Below are 20,364 nucleotides of genomic sequence, written 5' to 3' on the forward strand. Positions count from 1 at the left end.
TATTCTTTCAAGGTCACCGCTATCAAAACGGGCCGTGAGGTCAAGAATTTCACACTTCCAGGCGAGTTTCTCGATATCATTTGACACCTTTGAATCTTCGGACAAACTTTTGATTAAGCTTCTCTTTGTAGGTTTTGGCAATGTGACACACTTCAATAAATCTGAGTCGCTGTCATGCTTTCTCAAGAAGATTAACAATAATCTTTTTAGTCCAGCATCCAGCTTTAGTCCATTGACCGTCTGCTGAAGAAGTTTCTCAAGACAGAGTGTACGCATTCTAGCGTTAGAGCAATCCATTAGTATGTTCAATATACTCACTTTGAGGACCTCGGAGTAGTTTGTCGGCATGGCCTCCCAAATTTTAAAGATCAAGTTTGAGGATACAAGAGCGTCCATATTTCTCGACACGACCGCAAGAAACAATGCAAACCCGCTTGCACTTTCTGGAATATCCACTCCCTCGAAATCTAATCTAATGAAGGCGGAACAGATCTCGTTGACAAACCTTAATGTCTCTTTGTTCCATACCACCTTTTTCCCGTTATCGACGAACAAAATTACCAGTGTAAGATAAAAAAGGCGAAATGAGTGTTCATGAGTTGACACAATGGTAGAGTACTTGTTTAGCTCTGCGAAAACCTTTTCAGTGAATTTCAGACCGCTTTCATTAGATGCTTGATGTGTTACTTCGTATAAGACACGAGAGACTATTTGAAGAAGAGTCTTATTTTTTGACTCCATTTGCAAAACTTTCTCGAGTAAAGGCGCTAACATCAGCAAGCTCCTTGTATGTAGACTCTTGTTGGGCATCTTCATAGCCTCAGAGAAAAGAAGAATTAAGTTATCACAGAACACATCTCCCATCTCTAGTGAAATCAAACGATCAGAAAGCTGTTCAATAAAATTGATATAAGCCTGAGAAGTCAGCTTTCGGATCAAATACGAAAATGCTTCAGCACAATAGCGACCGACGTGTAGTTGTTTTTGATTTTTCAACAACGGCAATAACTCCTCAAATGTAGTCCATAAGTTCTGAGTGAGTACCAGCGAAAGATATTTGAATGCATGGGCCAAAGAATTGAAACACCACTCGTAAGCAGTTGCACATTTGTTTGCAGGCAGTGTCGTATTCAGATTTATGAAAGTGCTTACATGAATGATTATTTTGAGGTATCTTGGGTAGAAACACATGAAGTCGGGACCTAGATCATGAATGAATTGAGTTAACGCTTCCAAAAGTGGTTGAAGTGAGTAATGATCAGACCTTCTGATATATAGTTCTAATACATCAAAAATTTTATTCGAATTATGGATGATCGAAGGAAGAGATCCACTCAAAGGCTCCAAATAATCAAGACATTCCACAAAATTTGCACTTACATTGATCTCTCTCCAGTGATCTATAGTCGTAATAAAAAACGATGAGGAGGCGTAGTCGTGGCTCCGGGTGCCTATCTTGGAGTGCGGATCAATTTTTATGTCATTAATTCGGTCCTTAAAAGATTGGAACTTGTGCCTGTTCGTCATGGTCCAGTAGCGTAGATCCAATATGTCTTCGTAGAACAGCTCATCGCGACCAGAGAAGTTGTGCTTGTACAGGACGATGAGATATAAAGACGATGCAGCGAACCCTGACCCACAACGTATATTCACCGACGATGTTGGTCACCTGAAGACTTGGTTTTATCCCGCTGAATATCTGTTGATTTATTCCCCTTTATTTCTTTCCTTTATCTTGGTTTTGATTACTACTCATAACCTCATGCTTTATTACAAAGTGTCGCGACAGGGTCGTGAACTACAACATCCTAGCCACGAATGCTTCACACAGGCGTTACTGTCCCCAAATCGTAAAAGACAAATTAATTTTTATATCGTTTCAAGGTTTGCATCCAACCTTCTTCGAAAAATGCTGTAGATCGGAATCATATTCTTGATATGAAGCTATCTGTACAATTCAGTGCTCGGGATTTGAGCAAGTGACCTAAACAAAGATGACAATTGCACGATTTTAGATCTAGCAAAAGTTTCATGATTTCATGGGCAGACAAAAAAATTGAACTCCCATGGATCTTCAGTGAGTTGAAAGTTCAGACGTTGCAGTATGTCATCCTCCTACAGATCACGACTAATAACAGTTTCTTAGCATTCTCTGGCACCTCGCTTGAATATAATGCTTGTGTACTTGAGTGTCGCTTATATTGATCCTTGAGTGAACTCGTAGACCTTTTCATACTTCTGCATGAGAATCAGACTATACAGAGACGAAATTCCTTTTTTTTTTTTTTTTTCTTTTTTCTTTCGTTGTACTGTTAAGTTTGATTTGAAACTCTCAATGCGTTGCTTTTTTTTCGTTCTGCAAGGAGGAGTTGTTCGTAAAGAGAGGACCTTTAGGTGTTGCTGTGGTCTTTATCTTTCACATTTTCGCGGCTCTTTTCCCAAAATCAGACGAAACAGGAAGTTCACAATTTGAACCCCTGTTCAGTTTACATTGTAAGTCAGTTCACTACTCATATTGATATACGAAATAATAAATCGAACGAAATCATTGAGGAAGTATTGGTTAAAAAATGCTGTCTCAGAGTGAACAGACTCCTTTGATTAGACCCCCCCTGAAAGGATCACAATACGAGGGTAGAAGCACAACTCAGAATTTACAAGGCCGCAAGACAACATCGAAAATTGCTAATAACTCCAAGCTTGGCCTTCAAAGGCTTAGCAGAACAACCCAGAAGCTCAAACTCTTGCCCGAAGATCCTCCCGATCTCGGGTACGAGCGAATTAAACTCAATCCTGAGAACTACTCAGAAAATCATTCACGGGATGGTGGTGTGTACTCACAGGTGACACGCATAACTGACAAGCCAGCAAGAAAGGACGCCGAGATTCTTGGAAAGCTGCACAGGGATCTTCTACCTCGAGTAACCGCTTACTGCACAGCAGGCTCGTATAAGATGAAAGATCTTCTTCGCTGGCTCAAGGATAAGAAAAGAATTCATAACACAATGCCCAAACTTTTTGATGAATGCCTCTATACGCCATTCACATACAAAGACTGGAGAAATGATTCTGACGATGGAGGTAAGACCCTAATTCGCCTCGCTGATGATGGTGGTGAGATTGAATTCGGTAAGCAAAACGACATTTTCATCTTCGAATATGGTGTTGTTATAATGTGGTGTTACACGCGTAAGGAAGAGATGGCTTTTTTGGAAGACCTTGCTCGTTTTGAAAGTGAGAAACTTTCTTCAGAAGATGTTCAAGTGGAGGAGTTCAATTACTACATCACAACGTCGTATCAGCCACGAATCTACAATGATTTCATAACGCTTCGAGATGACGCAAACTACATGCTAAAGCTATCGATATCTCATGCATTGGCACAATCAGTGAAAATATCGTTGTTCGAAGAACTCGTTGATAATACCATTGAAGACACACAAGACATTCCTCAACAAATAGCTCACACAGGCAAGGTAGAAATGACCAGAGATGAAATCATGAAGTCAATAGGGGAACTTTTTATTCTCCGTATCAACATCAATCTCCATGGATCAGTTTTAGATTCGCCAGAGCTCATGTGGGCGGAACCTCACCTTGAACCAATATACCAGGCAACACGCGGTTACTTGGAAATAAATCAAAGGGTGGAATTACTAGAACAAAGGCTAGAAGTAATCTCGGACTTGCTACAGATGCTTAAAGAACAGCTCGGACACTCACAAGAAGAAAACCTAGAGTTTGTTGTTATAGTATTGGTATGCATCGAGGTTCTAGTCAGTGTTGTCAATGTAATTGTGGACTTCTTGACATTTTAGCACTTTTGTTTTTGAGCAATGAGGTGAGTGCGATCTAGAACTATTGGCACTGTGATAGCGACGAAGATTTAAGAATTCGCGACATCTGAGACAAGAGCCTCTGCATTGTTAGACTGAGAGAAATAGGTTCCGCACGCAAGCAAGCTTCCTTGTGTGAAGGAAATGACGTGAATAGCGGCTCGCCACATCTTGTGGCGAAGCACAAGAAAAATTTTCTACTAGCCGCAAGCAAGCATAGGGGGCTGGTGACACTTGCCACACGTCTTAAATAAGGCGCATGCCCTGTAGGACGAATTAAGAAAAACTGGCTTTGCTTCTACCGTCCTTGCTAAATTTGAGTCATAAAACACTTCTGGGTTTTCGTGAAACCATTCATATTGGTATTCTTCCAAATCTTTTTCCCTTCAAGACTAAGAAGGCAAATTTGCATCATTTTTTTCTTCTGTCATCAATCATCGGGATAAAGAATGAATTCACCAACAAGATGCGGGAGCAGCTCGCTTCCAACTTTAGTTAGAACTAGTACTCTTCCTTCAGAATTCATTCGCCAGCACATTGAAATCGTTAACACCCCTATCCAGCTCGATGTTGGTCGTGAAGTGTGTGAAATGCAATCTAGTTGGTGCAAGGAAGAACAAGATGAGGAAAGAAGGTTGGTCAGGCTTATTGTGAAGCGAAGGTCTTACGCTACGTTCGCAATACTGGCTGAACCAGTTGCCCCTCACTCGTATGCATCAGATGACAATTCTTTGGTGATCTCTTGCATCAGGTGGAAAGAGAAGAATATCTGTGTTGTTACTTCTGTTGATATCATACTAGTGTTGGAGCATCTTGTCGGGGAACATTTTTCTATTGAAGAGAAGAGCAGAGTCCGTAGAAATTTGCAGTTCCTTAAGCCTTACACCGTTACGAAATCTTCCCCTGAATGTCGCAGACTATTTTCATCACTAATGTCTATGGAGAATCCTAGGCCTCGGAATATAGAGAAAGGTTTGAAAGTTTTCGAGTGGTCGAATTTATTTGTTGCAGTCAATAGGGTTCTATCCAAGTACTCGGCCAATCCTGACTGTTCAGAAACCAAGAAATTGGCTGCTCTCGCCGAAAAGAACTGCCTGAAAAGCTCCTCGGTATCTAGTGAAATCTACATGGACACTGATGCTAAGAGGAAGTGGTATCCCCGACCGGGTCAAAATGCGAGTTGGTCTAATCCCCCCCCTATGTCAATTCTCATCAAACACTACCATACCGAGTTTCTCACTCTCAGCCATACCTAGAGCCACTGAAAGGGTTTCATGAAGCGGACAAGTATCAAGAGAGTACATCTCTTCAACCAAATGCCCAGTATTCCAAGCAACTGTCTTCAGGCTCAGGTGCTGTGATACACTCGTGCACTCGACTGCATCCCATGACATGTGGATCGAAACAGTCTAAACTCGATTGTGATTTGAGCGCACTTGACAACTCTGAAAACTCCACTTCGTCAACCGACCTATCGCTTAAATCTAAGTCTCAAACTGCCTCAACATCAGTGGGAGCTTCACTCGATGAAAAGAGTTTCTCAGGTGGGTCGAGTTCCGTCGAAAGTGGGAGTGGAAGAATTGTTGATGATGGTTTTGGCTCCGAAGATTCTAACGGAACCCGAAAGAGTAATCTGAAACGTAAATCTGGCACTATCCCCGAGCATGAAATAAAGGACTTCGAAGAAAGCAAGTCCACAACACCTGTTGAAGGCAACCATTCCTCTAACTTGAAGTATCTTCCTGTTCTGAAGCTTAGCACAGCGAACATGAAAAAGCACGACTTGGAGTTAGCTCAAATGGATCCTTCAGAAAGGGGGAACACAAAATTCACCAACATTGGGGCAGCGGCAGCAGCAGAAGAAATGTCATCCAACACAGAGTCGAGTGAGTCAAAACGAAGAAGATCTTCTCGAAAAAAACGTAAGAGTTTAAAGCTACCCGCTATCACATCGGCGCTCGACAGGAGGTTCCCACTCCCCAATCCCAAACAGATCGAGCTCTACACGCAGGGTTCTGATACTGTGCACTTAGATCCTCGTCCATATTCCAGCAACGACAGCTCTACTCCTATCAGCACCGAGGAGAGTAGTGCGGAGAGTTTAAGTCGTTGAATCCAACAAAGCACAATTTAGTTGAGTAATGTTTATATTTACGTAATGTAATTTATTCAGATTTGTTGCTCTTTACAAACGAGTCAGTGCTTCTAATGCGTGGCTTCTGATCTCCGTCTAAGGTACACGTGCAAACATAACATCAACAGAACGTAAGGAGACAATAGTTGTTCTATGAAGCACGGTCTTAAAAGCAACCCACGTAGGCACGGATTTCGGACGGTACCTGGAAAGATCCAAATCGTTGGTGAGAACACTGTTTTTTTCATTGGCAACCTCAATCTTTTTCCAGTTTTGGATCATGAGGTTCACTCTAGCCATAGCCTCATCCTTGGACTCTTCAGGGTTCTTCGACACAACGTCCAACACATGGTCAGCGAAGTTAACTGTAGTAGGGCAAGCATAACCTAACTTCTCGAAATATTGTGGCATACCATTGACGTCACCATTGTAAACAACAAATCCACCACGTGCAAGCAACACCATAGAGTCAAATTGCCAGAACATCTCCTTGCTGGGTTGGTGAATGGTCAGAATGATTGTGGTACCTTGCTCTGCCAACTCATGCAAAAGTGTGAGGATCGACTTCGAGGTAGCGGTGTCCAATCCAGAGGTGGGCTCATCAAGAAACAAAATCTTAGGTTTTCCCAAAAGCTGAATGGCAATAGAAACACGACGCTTCTCACCGCCTGAAATGCCTTTCACGGTGGCAGAACCAATTGGAGTGTCCGCACAGTCCACCAAGCCAGTTTGTCTCAAAAGCAAGGTGATGATCGAAGGAATCCTGCAATGCTCTTCAACGGGTAAACGCAACTTGGCTTGGTAGTAGAGGGTCTCACGAACTGTTAACTGAGGAATCAACAAGTTGTCGTGCTGTGTGACATACGCCGCAATATTGGAGAACTCAGAAGGAGAAACCTCAACAGCATTGTTAAGATAGATATTGCCACCTCTAGAAAAGGTCGATGTCTTCGGCAAACGATCGGCAAGGAAGTTGAGGAAGGTAGTCTTTCCACCTCCAGAAGGACCCATGATGACATTGACGGCATTGGCTTTGAAATCGGCAGTAACGTCATCGAGCAAAACTCTATTGACTCTCTTGGCGAGAAGCGAACGTGACTCTCTGACTTTTACCGACAAAGTGATCTTCTTGACATTGATGGACACACTCTCCTTCTCAACACGCTCCTTGTCATCGGTGAACTCACTGGACAAGTCCTGCAATTTTTTCTCGTCTTCGTCATCACCACCGATTCTGTTCTTCTTTTTCTTAGCCACGGCCATATCATAGTTTCTGAACGAGAGACAAATAGCAGATAAAATATTGAAGCCCATGTACCACGCAACAAGGATACCAATGGGCTCACCAATCCAGTTCCTTGGAAAGCCCAAGACGTTGAGCTGGTAATCACCAGAGTACTCGGAACATCTTTCGTCTCCAGCAGGAAATGGACAGTCACCTTCCCAATTAGTGTACTGATTAGCAGTAAGAGCACCAAAGGCATACCAAAAGTAAGCAAGATATTTCACCCAACGAACGTAGACTGGCATGGTAGCAGCGTTCACGAAGTAACCACAGCCGGAGTTTTGGAGCTGGTAGAAAGCGTTTGAAATCAAAGCAGAAATTGAGAAGTCTGTGCCCAAGGTAAAGCAAAGAAAGCCTGTGGTGAAAGAAATTGCAGTCACAAGGAAGCCAATGGCAAAGAATATACCAAAGTATGAGGCGTCGTTAGAATCGTTGAAATTGTCACCTAGTCTCAAACCCCACATGAAATATGTAACCACACAAAACAAGAAAGACACCGGAATATCCTCGAGCAAGAGCTTACCTAATCTTCTGGAAATTACGAAGCCAGGTATACTCACACAGCCTTCTTTATATTCTTTAAAGAAGAATACACCGTCGTGTGCCCACAATCTTTCGAGTTCCATGAGCAAGGGGTAGAAACCCAATACCTCAATCACAACATAGAGACATGATGTAAGCGATCTTATACCTGCTAAATCCGCCTTGGGCTTGTAGAATACCCAGCCAAGAATGATTGCCAACATAAGTGACATGCCGTTGAGTGCAAGAAGCGATGTTCGGTCTCTGTATGAAAGCTTGAAGGTTCTTCTAGTAAGGACGTACACTTCCTTCCAAATTGGGAGAGGTTGTGCAGCATCGAATGCCTTCATGTTATCCTTGAACCTCGCTTCCTCTTGCTCCTGAGTCAACGAGTACTCTTTGGAATGCTCATGACGCCACAGCTCCACAAGGCTGTCGACGATACGGGAAGTTCTTGCCTCTTCGCTTGCAGAACGAGTCAGTTTGACTGACATGGTCATGAGAGCGTTAAAAGTGGCGAAAGGGTCTTCATCCTCGATCTTTTCAACGACATTCTTCTCGTGAAGTCTCCGGAAGTAGCCACTGGCATCGGCCAAGGCGTCGCAAAAAATCAAACGGCCTCCACGGGCAAGCACGCAGAGCTTATCAAACAAGGCAGCTATCTCCAGCCTGGGCTGGTGGATGGAAAGGATGATGGTGATACCGATTTGAGGAGAGGCAAGTGTTCTCAAGATCTTGACCAAAGTCAATGCCGAGGTAGTGTCAAGCCCCGTAGTAGGCTCATCAAGGAAAAGCAATGCAGGCTTGTTAAGAAGCTGGATGGCCAACGAGGTTCTTCTCTGCTCACCTCCGGAGAGATTGATGTGGTTAGTGAATGACTTAACAATCTCATTGGACCTATGAGACAACTGCAAAAGCTGCAAAAGCGAGTCCACGAGCTCGACTCGTTCGTACTGAGACACCATGGGAATCCGAAGCTCGGCCTGGTACAACAAGGTCTCTCTAAGCGTAAGGCCCGGCAAGAATACATCTTCTTGCTGCATGTAAGCGGTGGTGATGGCACTCTTGCTTTCTCTGTCGTAGTCTATGCATCCAGAGAAGCTCATGGTAGCCTGGTTAACGTTCAACCTCTGCGCAAGCACATTAAGAAGCGTGGTCTTGCCTGCTCCCGAGCCGCCCATGATGGCCATGATGTTGTTTTTGGGCAACTCAAACGACACCCGATCCAAGATGGTCACCTGCCCACACTCCACGTCCTTCGACTTTACCGTCACGGCAAGATTGTTCACGTCAAGAGACACCCTTTCGTGCTCAGGCACGAATAAGGTCTGAGAGCCAGCGATCTCAGACATTGAGGGTAATAAATATGATCAGCAGTAGAAGCAAATGCAGATGATCAGATAAGCTAGAAGCTAGCAACTAGAGAATTATTGGGTTATGAATTGAAAAGATGTCTGGCCGGCAGCAGTCTTATATAAGAGGTGGGTGACTTCTCACAAAGAGAATTAATAAGAGACGTAGGCGTGAAAAAAATTCCGTTCCGATGCCTCCAACAAAGCGAGAGAACGCTAAGCGAGGGAAGCAGGTGCACATGTCCATGCAACAGGCAAGATGAACGAGAACGAGACTGGTGTACGATAACGGGCCTAGACGAAGAAGCAAGCATCTCGTATTGGGCTTTTGTTCCTTTTGTTCCGTGGGAATAATGGGAACTTCTCTGGCGCTAGGTATTTTGCACCCAGAAAGCGCAAAAAAACCGTTCGAGAGCGCATTACGCATTTGTTTCTTTTTTTTGCACCCATCAGCCTTGAGCAACAAAGAAAGAGAAGATTGATGGATCTAGCATGGATATTCTCTACTTCTTGGGTTTGACAAGCGTTGTGGCATTCTACAATCTCGTTCCAGTACGTTGGCTGTGAGTTGGGGGATCTCGTTATAAGTGTTTCAGCCGCGAGGCTAAATTCCGTCGAGAACTATGGGCCAACGGAATTTTGCATGAGCAATAAGAAAACCTAATACATTAACACTGCTAGCACAACACAAAACAGCACCTTGATCTGTCAACAAAGCCCGTAATTTTCTTGGAACTCGAGACTGCGATCCAATAATCTTCACACTGGCGAATTCTCATAGCCACGTTCACACCCACTTTTGGCTCTGTGACACTTAGAAGGCCATTGAAAAGACTCTTCCCAATAACCTTTTTGCGTTTGGGATCATCACCTTCTGTTTGGCTTTGATCATTGGTTTTTGCGCTGTAGCAAATGGTGGTAGTTGCGGTGGTTCAACGCAATTGGCTGCAAAAAAGATGCCATGTGGTGCAAGTTGGAGCCATCGGCTGTGTTTAAGGCCATTAGCTGATTTCGCTCAGATAGTGGTATTATGTAGACTAACGCTAGGCCAATTGACTAATCGTCTATAAAAGCGTGGCTCTAAACTGACATGGGTGGAAAGACTATTTTCCACTTACAAAGTGGGGTTATCAGCTGGCGTTTTAGGAGAGATACAGACGGAGTTATTTAATGCTGACTCTATCGTACTTGGAGATCTCACACAGTCTTTTATAGTTGCACTTCCAGAATTACATGGACCTTTTTTGCTTTGTTTTGGGCACCCTAGATGTGCATTGCTAGCAGTTGATGTTTGTCATTTTGGCGTAACCGAGGTCACTTTATCACCAGAGTTCAAAGTGCGTCATTCAAGGAAATCCCTTTTAGGATGGCCCGAGCACTTCACCGGGTGATGATAATCGTTTAAGATATCTTTGTTCAATCATTCTGTACGTGCTCTGAGTTCAAGGTCATCTTCCTTTCGACTCTTTCTGTTGCCTGTGTTTTGATTTATACTTTAGAACTTGCTCTCCTTGTTATCTAAAGCACTTATCTGTTGTTTTTGTTGGTCTTGATCCTAGGTTGCGAACAAACACTCACTATGTCTACATGGCCACTGAAGCGGTTATTGTGGAATATGTGGTAAGTTTTGTTCCACTCCAGAGCTTTAATCCTTTGGTCAAGCAGTCAAAACTATTTCACGTATACAAGCTCAGTTCGACTTAATTGCATTAGCTTTTGGGCACTTGACGTCATGGTGTTGCTCTACTCCAATTTAATAGTATCAGTGGTCGTTCTCCTTTTAATAGCTACCCGTGAAGAATCTCCTGAAAAGCTCCAGAAATAGCCAGGCAAAAGCTATCGCTCTGTGATGCTTTTTTGACCCAACCCGTTCGGTTGTTAGTGTAGAAACATCTACTTTATTGTGGTACGCAATTTACCTGGCAGCTTCATCGAGTGAGCAACCCATACAATCATTCTACACATTACAAAGCGTGAATTTTTCTACATCACAGACTGCTGAATTTTTGGTCTTTGTCTTCTTCTAAACAGGGTACCTATCGTCCCTCTCTTTTTTAGCTTTTACATGATCCACTCCTAAATTTCATATTATGGCTCTACACTGCTTAACGCCTTGGGCATTCCCCACTGCCCAAATTCCCCTACTGCCCAAAATCCTCTACCCATTTATTTGGCGATCGGGGCATTCACTGAATGGCCGATTTCTCCGTGCAACGCCACTGAGTCGTCTAAACGTGAAGAGAAAAAGCCACCTTGAATCTTCAGCCACCTCCCTGGCAATTATCCAAGCAGCTTCGGAAAGTCGACGCCAATATCCCAGCCCAAAAATTGTCGTCACTCTTTCCGCATTGGTGATGGTGTCTCTCACATGGTCCTTAAGAGCGCTGTGGAGTATACAGCGAGCCAAATAATAATTTGTCTCTACATGACCTCAGCGAAACCCCACACAAATAGTCACCGGTTTTGCCGGGGTACAGTATAACAAAGACCGAAAGGAAAAGTAAAAATAGGATCAAAAAATTAAAGTCAAAACATTACAGCCCACCGTTCAACAGTCCCCTCAACTTGTCTCGGAACTTGTCCCTCAACTTGTAACTTCACTGTTCCCTCAAGGTCACAGCATCACCAGACTTGCAAAAACCAGAAGAAAACTTGGCCCCACAGCCCAGGAGAATTTCACCTGCGGTGCTTGTGCCAGCTCTGTTGACGAACTCTTGCCGAACAATGATAACAAGTGCAAATCCCGGAACCCGCCTACACAGCGAAGGCCGCCGATTTCTATCCTAAACGGCGGAAGCCACAGCACACAATTGAGTCCAGTACAAGCCAGCGCCAATCATGCGAATCATGCGAATCTTGCTAGAACTTCGAAAATCTCTGCTGCCCTCCGTCAATAGTAGACCCTGGGAAGAGGCCACAGGTAGGCTGTCTAACGCTCACAACCGGCAGAGCCATTGTTCGCTGGAGCCCTGCACTGGGCCACGGCCAGTGCCAATACTGGCGTCACAACTATCACCGTTACTATCTATTACCAGAACCATAACCAAGATGGAGCTCAGTCATTGCCAAACTTTGGCATCAACACTACAACGCTACATCGATAGTGGTTCCACCACTGAGCGCTGTCGGGAAGACCGTTTGGGCAGGGCCGCAGGTGCCTATTTGCACCCACGCCTCGAGGCACTGGTTGCGAGTGGCCCCAGGGCACAATGGCGGCAGGGGAGCCACCAGGCGGCAGGCAGCGCGGGTGTGGCCCCTTCGGCGCCGGCAACTGATATGAAACCGTCTGCCAACAAGTAGCGCTTCTTCTAACTTTTTTTCCTTTATTTCAATTTGCTCGATTTCGTCTTCCTTCTCTACAAGTCTCTTTCGACTCCTTTTTATTTCTCTCTCCCTTCTTCCCTCTTCTTTTTCGTAATTGCCGATTCGCAGCCTTTGACACCCTTGGGCTTGCTCATGCCAGCGTTTGTGCCACTTGCCTGCCCTGTTTGCCGCCGCCAGCCCTTGCGCAAAGGGTCCCGGGTCTCCCTGCGGAGGCCTGAGCCCGCGGCGGCACCACCGCCCTACCACCGCCGCCTTACCTAGCGATTTACCGTGTTCTGCCACTTTTAGGATATTTCTTTAGATCATTGCATTTGCTGGTCACTTACAATGTACGTAGGCTTTGCGGTTAGCAGCGCTGGCGCCTTTGTTTTCGTCTTTGTGTCTCGCCAGGGTCCAGTGCGGTTAGAAGCGCTAGGGTGATGGGAGATAGATCTCGCGCCGCTAAGGCAGAGACTGAGGCAGAGGCAGAGGCTCAGTGGGACGCTAGATAGATGAAAGCAGAGGGAGTATTGCAACTGATTTCGATTTTTTTTTGCCATGTTTTGTGGATCACTTCCATTGCCCGTTCCACATTGTTTTTTTCTTTTTGCTCCTTTTTTTTTATCTGCGCTCCCACTGACGTCCTGGGCCCTGGCAGCTTCCCTGTGATTAGCCGCCGTGAGTCAGGGCCATCGACCGGCAAGTGGGTTGGGGGTCCTTCGGATTTCGGGGGTCCTGTGGGGGCACTCAGACTTTGGACACTGGCTTTCTGGTATTAAGGTTTAAGGTTTGTATTAAGGCCTCCTGTAGGTTCATGTGAACCCTGGCGCTGGCGCCCTCAGTAGGCTGCGAAGGTGATATCTCGCTAAACACTACACTAGGTACTGCTATCTGACAAAAGCCTCTTGCATCTTGACATGTTATTTTTTTTTTCTTCCGGGGCCGGTATCAACTAGGTTCCCCTTTACCGCACGGCTCTCAATTAGTCGTGGGCTACGAACACAATCCGTGGACCGTGCTTCAATACCCGCTGTGCTCGGTGCTGGATGTGTTAATATTGACTAAGTAAAAATTTGCAAGAAAATAGAAAGCCCTCAGCTTCAATCGTGGCAATGTGAGGCGGTGCCGGAGACGAAAGTACAATAATAATAAAAAAAAATAGAAAAAGAATGCAATTTTCCTCTAGCAGCATCTCTTTCGAAGTCTACTCGATCCAAAACGGTCTCCAAAATTGCCTATTATATTATCCGGTGGTCTCTTCTACCCAATAAGATTAGACTACTGGTAGACGAGAAAAATCCCTCACCGCCAAAACCTAGTTGGATCGAGCCGCCTTGCAGAGGTGTTGGATGGGTAGCTGTGGTGCACTATCAACCTTCGACCTTAGCACCAGCGACGAAGCGGAACCTCAATGCTTGCTGTGAAGTAGCTGTAGTTGCAAGCTGGGCGCCTACTTGAGCGTCGATTTCCTTTGTGGGTGGATTCTCCAGCCTTGCGGACCCCTCTAGGAGTATAATTAAGGTTGACGATGTGCATCACGGTACCACTTGCCGTGCCGAGGTACAATTTTGGGTTTTGCCTTGTTGGCAGCCCTCTGTCTCTCTGTGGCTCTACAATTTTGTTTCGTCTATTTCTCTCTTCGTCATATCGTATCTTCATGCTATATGGGCACAGCCCTTGGTAACCTCCATTTAATTTTTGCTAGGACCATGGGAAGTAATTTGATTTTTTTTTCTGCTTTATTTATTCAGCGGCTTCGACGATTCTTCCCGTTGAGATGAGTCTTGTAGTGTTGCATGCAATTATCCTGGCGGGCAAACCGGGCACCACAGTCGGCCCACGGACAAACGTGTTTTCTCTCTCCCGTGTGGGTCCGGAAATGACGAGCCAAGTGGCCCAGTGTAGTGAACAGACGGCCACACGTTTTGCAAGCGTGCTTGCGCTTGCTGAGCCGAGGCTCTGTGGACGAGTACGAGCACACAGAACTCACAGAGCTCATGGAACTTCCCAGGTTGGACGTCGACGCTGACGTCGACGCCGGCGTGGCCGTGGCCAGGCTCGACTCCACCGACGAGTCCCCTAGGTACATTGGCTGCGAAGCAATGTTCTGATAAGGCACCTGCTGAGGAGGTAGAGGGGCGATGTCGGGACGTTGTTGCATCGAGTGGTCGTTCAACGGCGATGTGGGCAGCACTTGGCCATCATGAAGGGAGGGGAGTGGTTGGCTGGGCACACTCAGAGGTCGCTGGGGCATGGAGTATTGCTGGTGATGATGTTGTAGTTGTTGTTGATGATGTTGATGTTGTTGTTGTTGTTGGTGCGGTTGCAGCAGCGAAGATAGCGCCAGCGGTAGCGTCAGCTGGAAATACTGGGTCGGCTGGTGGAAACGATGCTGGTGCTGGTGCAGAAGACTCTGGTGATAGTGGAGATGGGGCTCCAAATCAGGCCCGATCGACGACATGAGCTCCGAGAACAGCGGTAGCCTGGGGCCCTGGTTGAGTCTTGTCACAAACATATGTTTTTTATCCGTCAATGTGGCAAAGGAGCAGAAGGGTTCTGTGTGGGCTGGGGAAGATGCACTAACAGATGCCAGACGAAGGAGATGGAACCAGGCAAAAAAAACAAGGGTGAAACAGGTTTAAAAAATAAAAACAAAAAAAAAGAGTGCAAAAAGTGACCTAACAGAAGGGGAGGTAGCGATTGTGGGATTGTCACTTCTGGAGACGTGGAAGTAGTATTGCACTTCACTGTATAGTGGTGGTTGTCAACTGGGAGGTGGGTTTAAATAGTGCCCACTGGAACTGGTAACAGGGCCCGATCCAGGGTTTAAGTAGTAGCGACGCACTGCGAAAATAAAGGGCACTCGCTGGAACAGAAGGAGCTGACAAGCAGACGGGCACTCGTAAGCTGGCTGGCACTTGAGAGGTAGGAAGATGTGGTGGTGATTTGGAAATTGACTTCCAGAACGAGTTTGCAACACCCAACTTTCTTTGAAAACTGAGGAAAGAAAAGGGTGAATTGATTTTAAACTTTTTTTTTTTTTTTTTTTTTATTTTATTTCTGGAATCTGGGGAATCCTGGCTATTTGAACCGGATGTACGTTCTTTTATTATCTGGAAGGTTGCACCACAGGTACCGCAAATGACAAGGACACAGGAGCGTGGGGCGTGGAGCGATGCTCAAGGCAACAAGACAAAAGAAACGAAATGCGAGGAGGCAGAGGGTGGCCCTGAAAGATAGTGTGGGAGATTCGACCAGCTATATATGGTTAAGCGGCGTGGGACGAGGATTTTACCTTCCTTGCAGTGAGGAAGAGTTTCTTTTGACTGAGGACCCGCCAAGCGTGAAGGGTGAGACTGGTATAGTATGTGGGTGTGCGTGTGCGGCGCGCGCGTGGTGGTGCGTTGCGGTGCATGGTGCATCAATGCCAGGATGCACACAACTGCATGGCGCGTGCGATTGTTGTTTGCTATTGTCAAGGAGGCCAGCGGCGCCAAACAACCCCCCTTATGTGCAGGGCGCATACCCGTCCATTCTGTTTCGAAGTTACGTGTCTGCACCTCTGGCGGGCTCGCATGTTCTTTTCCCGGCCCTCTCCTCAGTTTCTTCTTTACTTGCTTCCTTAAGTACATGTCAAAAATCCTGCCCCCAGTCTCCTCCTTCCTTCGTCCCTCCTGCAGCCAAGCCGGCGATCGCCCTATCTCACTGTTCCCACCCTCCTTCTATCTCTCTCTCTTTCTCTCTGTGCTTTCTTGCGATCCCCTTCAGCCTCTCCCCACTGTTGCTGGTTCCCTCCTCGTTATCGCCGAAACATTCACCACAACCCTCTGTTGCTGGGATTTATTATTTCCCCCGTTTCCCCTTTAGCCGCGCAGTGCCTCTCGCTCTCACCTCACTTTGGTCCTCTGGGGCTGTTTATTACAGAACGGTTGCGTAGTCAAGGTGAGCTGATGCCAAATATTATTCTGAACATACTTACGTCACCGTTGTCAGCCACGGCTGGCCGCTGTTGCCAGGTGGCGCTAGGCGGTTTGCAAGGGTCTCAGGGTTTTTGTAAGGGCAGAATTTTTTCTCTCTCAGGGAGGTGTCTCACGCCCAAAGCGGGTGTTGGTGGAAGTGCGGCTGTTTCTAGTCGAAACGAGGAATAAGTCCGAGAAAGCGGAATCGCAAGCTCCTCGTTTTTAATGATCCTTTAGGCCTTGTGTCCGTCCTAGTAGGTTGTGTTGGTGGGGTGGCCATGAGCGCTACTTTGATTGGTATCCCCATTTGGTAGAAAGACACCATCCACAAAGGCAATGTGGGTGGAAGTTAGCAGGACGCAGTGAGATCCCAAAGAACAAAACCTTCCAATGTATCGCTTCCTATCGTGAGACGCGGGACCTTTCTTGTCTAATGCTATGTACCATGTTGCTCGTCGGGTTTGGCACTGTTTCCAGCATAAAGGGCGACACCACGCGAGAACACAAGCAAATGGGAAGCGGCGTTTTGTCAGAATTCCTCGAGCAACAAGAGCGCAATTCGACGCCCTCGTTGGAAGTTGTGCAAGAGCTTCCCTCAGAGATAGAGAGTAGTGAGTGAGAGAAGAGAGTAGTGGCTAGTGAACAATGTTGAGAGCGCACATGGAAATCACAGCTAGTCTAGCGAGAACAATAAGAAATTAGACATTGAAACAACTCTTTTTCATCAATCACTGGACCTACCTGGGAACGCCCACGACGATAAATGGGTCCTCGGTCTGTGGAAGCTTGGCCAGCAGTACCACCATATCTCCAGCCGTAAACTCCTAGGGGTCGGGAACTAACCCTCCCGGCTCCGCGGTCCATACATGTGCATGGGACTCAGGTGAGTGACAAAGGCGGTGAAACTCACCATGTTAACTTCGTAATTGCGCAAAACAAGTTCGTTTCGAAGCGGGGGGAGGGAATGAAAGATTGGGTGCTGGAAAATCTGTAGAAGCTATTTTTCTACAGCTGAGCTTGCTATTTCACCGTCAATTTCACCAAGCCGCAGAAGCGGCCGTGGATTTCCCATCAACGTTTACGGCATGGGCCTTTTTTTTTTTTGTGTTTAAGCGAAGTACATCGTCGGCAGATGGTTACGGCCAACCGTGAGTTGAGGCTAGGTTAGGCACCGGCCAACTCCTTAAATGTAGAGTTCTGGAAAGCTTTCTCTCGCCTACGCCGTTCCTCCAACAAGCATGGTACCATCTACGATTTCTCTTGGAATTTTTTTTGGGTAAAAAGCGGGTAGGTGAAATCAGAGGTGGCTGCATGCGTGAAAGAGGTTCGCGTTAGGGCATGCGTGGGAACCGAGCGCAAAATGGAAGAGGAGGAAAGGCAAAGGAAAGGCTTCATGCTGTCAGCTCGAATTTCACCTATGGAGACTGCTAGCGATTCTAACCCGGAATTAGTGCACGGCTTCCGAAGGGAGTCTAACCTCGGTACCCATTCCCGAGCCTCCTGCTTGAGAGAGCCTCTTTAAAATTCTTTGTCTTGTGATCTGCCTTGCACTGCACCGCATAGCTGGTAAGCGAGAAGAGACTTGGTGGTGACACAGAGAAAACATAAGAAAAAAAAAAAACTATAAAAGAATAAAAAAATAAAATGACTTTTTAAAGCATGGGGAAACGAGCAAGGCAACTTCTTTAACAAACCTAATTTCAAACAACACCACCTGTATTTGTGCCTCTGGAGAAACACATTGTTTTCTGAAGATGGCCCTTGCTCCCTGCAGGCCGGCAGGAGTCCGAAATAGCCACTTGAATTGCTACTCCAGCAGCCATCCAAAATCCATACCATTTTAAAAAAAAAATACAGAACCCTCCAGTTGCCTCTTGCTTCTAGGGTGATGCCGCCGTAACCCTCTCCTTTTTCTCCTCTTCATCGCGCTCGGCGGCTAATTCACATCAGCAGCATACGTCCTCTTTTTCTGTGGCAGTTTATCCGATACCCCCGGCCAACATAGCACTCACAAAAAAGGGCCCCTTCCAATCACTTGAGCTTTCACGGTGCCGCACACACACGAGCTGCCTGGTTCTCGAAAGAGACCTGAAACAGGCCTTGAGAGAGCGGCGTGTGCTGCAAAGCTTGCGTGGCTGCTGCACCTCCGCTCCCGATTCTAGGTTGGAGGAGAATTTCTCCGTAGACAAGGAAATAGAAGTTTCCCTTTCTGGTGGTGGGTCTGGGACCACGATGGAGGCGCTGATTTTGCTCAATTGGGTGAAGTGCCTCGTGTCAACTGACTCGGGTGGTTACTATAGTAGATGGGTGTCCTGCACCAAAACCGTCCTTCCCTGAACTCTCAGCGTCGGTTACCTGTCGCCCAATTCTCGGTTGCATAGCGGATACGGTTGGAGGAGACTGGGTCCTGGAGGCCTGCTTCTACAGAATTCTTGGGGGTTTTCTGCTGACGCTGAAGCCTGCCTGGTTTTCGCAGCCAACTATGCACAAAGCGCCCCGTGCCCGGGTCCTCGAATAGGAAACGCATAATTCAGTACCATTTAATTACGGATGTTGATTGGAATTTATTGACATTCTGCTCCTTGGTGGTTTTTGTTCGTCGGGTCCCTTCGGCCCTTTTATTGAATATGGCGCCACGTGATAGCCGTCATGTGACCTTACGCGATCAATTACCTTGCAAATCTCTCTTCTTCAGCAACCTACCAGCAATGAAAACCGTCAGAAGTGGACTTTGCTTCGTGAGGACCCTTCGGATCACCACCAACCCGGAGCCGTTCAAGGCGCCTTTTGTTCCCCTTGTCGCCAATGGCTTTTCCGAGGCGATCGGAAACACGCCCTTGATTCGCTTACCCCGGATTTCTGACTCGGTAGGTAGGAATATCTACGGCAAGGCAGAATTCATGAACCCTGGCGGGTCCATCAAGGACCGTGCTGCAAGGTTCATCTTGGACGATGCTGAAGCCAAGGGTTTGATTAAACCTGGCGGAACCATCGTCGAAGGAACCGCTGGAAACACTGGGATTGGCTTAGCTCATGTGTGTCGTCTGAGAGGGTACAAGTGTGTGATATACATGCCCAACACCCAGTCGAAGAGTAAGATTGAGACCTTGCGTCTTTTGGGTGCTGAAGTGTACCCTGTGCCTGCTGTGGCGTACGACAACCCTCAGAACTACAACCACCAGGCCAAAAGACACGCAGAGAGCCTTGAGAACGCGGTATGGACCAACCAGTTCGACAATATTGCCAACAGGCAAGCCCACATCGAAGGCACGGGGCCCGAGATCTGGGCTCAATTGGATGGGAAAGTCGATGCATGGACGTGTTCCACGGGCACTGGAGGCACATTTGCAGGTGTGACTCGCTACCTCAAGCTGATGAGCGACAAAGTCAAGTGTGTATTGGCCGACCCTCCGGGATCGGTTTTGTACTCGTACATCCGTAGCAACGGCAAGGAGATTGTGAGAGGAGGGTCTTCGTTCACTGAGGGCATTGGCCAGGGTCGTGTCACCGACAACTTAAAACCGGAAATCGACCTTTTGGACGAGGCGATTCAGATCTCTGATGAAAAATCCATCGCCATGCTCTACAGATTGCTTGACGAAGAAGGGATCTATGTTGGCGGCACGTCTGCACTCAATGTAGTTGCGGCCATGGAAGTGGCCCAGACGTTGCCTGAAGGAGCCAATGTGGTTACGGTCTTGTGCGACAGTTGCCACAAGTACTCAGACCGGATGTTCTCACAAGAGTGGCTCAAAAGCAAGGGTCTTTGGGAGGCGATTCCAGAACACTTACACAAGTACGCTGTTCTTCCATAGACCATCTTTAATAAACGTCATTTTTCCCTGGTGGCTTGGCAGGCTCTGCCTTCCTCACGTCATGGAGCACGCATTTCCTTGCGTCGCGTGCGGCGCGGTCTTGTGCTGCAAGGAGCACCCTATGCAAGGTGCGTGATGGCACCTCGGGTGCTGCAGTT

At 46.7% G+C, this 20,364-nt stretch overlaps 5 protein-coding genes across 5 annotated transcripts; 3 read left to right on the forward strand and 2 right to left on the reverse strand. All coding sequences in view use genetic code 12, as the record gives it.

The window, feature by feature from the left end:
* Window positions 1–2,570: 2,570 nt before the first annotated feature.
* CJI96_0004856 (RMD1 family protein) lies at window positions 2,571–3,818 on the forward strand (the record flags this gene model as incomplete). Its single annotated transcript, XM_054702233.1, has 1 exon — window positions 2,571–3,818. The coding sequence occupies one exon, from the start codon at window positions 2,571–2,573 to the stop codon at window positions 3,816–3,818; it is 1,248 nt and encodes a 415-aa protein (XP_054558208.1).
* A 1,405-nt stretch (window positions 3,819–5,223) lies between these two features.
* On the forward strand, window positions 5,224–5,949 carry CJI96_0004857 (uncharacterized protein; the record flags this gene model as incomplete). Its single annotated transcript, XM_054702234.1, has 1 exon — window positions 5,224–5,949. The coding sequence occupies one exon, from the start codon at window positions 5,224–5,226 to the stop codon at window positions 5,947–5,949; it is 726 nt and encodes a 241-aa protein (XP_054558209.1).
* Window positions 5,950–6,066: 117 nt separating this feature from the next.
* CJI96_0004858 (uncharacterized protein) lies at window positions 6,067–9,129 on the reverse strand (the record flags this gene model as incomplete). Its single annotated transcript, XM_054702235.1, has 1 exon — window positions 6,067–9,129. The coding sequence occupies one exon, from the start codon at window positions 9,127–9,129 to the stop codon at window positions 6,067–6,069; it is 3,063 nt and encodes a 1,020-aa protein (XP_054558210.1).
* A 5,050-nt stretch (window positions 9,130–14,179) lies between these two features.
* On the reverse strand, window positions 14,180–14,947 carry CJI96_0004859 (uncharacterized protein; the record flags this gene model as incomplete). Its single annotated transcript, XM_054702236.1, has 1 exon — window positions 14,180–14,947. One exon carries the CDS (start codon window positions 14,945–14,947, stop codon window positions 14,180–14,182), a length of 768 nt encoding a protein of 255 aa, XP_054558211.1.
* Window positions 14,948–19,099: 4,152 nt separating this feature from the next.
* On the forward strand, window positions 19,100–20,206 carry CJI96_0004860 (cysteine synthase A; the record flags this gene model as incomplete). Its single annotated transcript, XM_054702237.1, has 1 exon — window positions 19,100–20,206. The coding sequence occupies one exon, from the start codon at window positions 19,100–19,102 to the stop codon at window positions 20,204–20,206; it is 1,107 nt and encodes a 368-aa protein (XP_054558212.1).
* Between the last annotated feature and the right edge of the window lie 158 nt (window positions 20,207–20,364).

Source organism: Candidozyma auris, chromosome 6 (genome assembly GCF_003013715.1).
Source record: "Candidozyma auris chromosome 6, complete sequence".
In the NCBI taxonomy this organism is placed as follows: domain Eukaryota; kingdom Fungi; phylum Ascomycota; class Pichiomycetes; order Serinales; family Metschnikowiaceae; genus Candidozyma; species Candidozyma auris.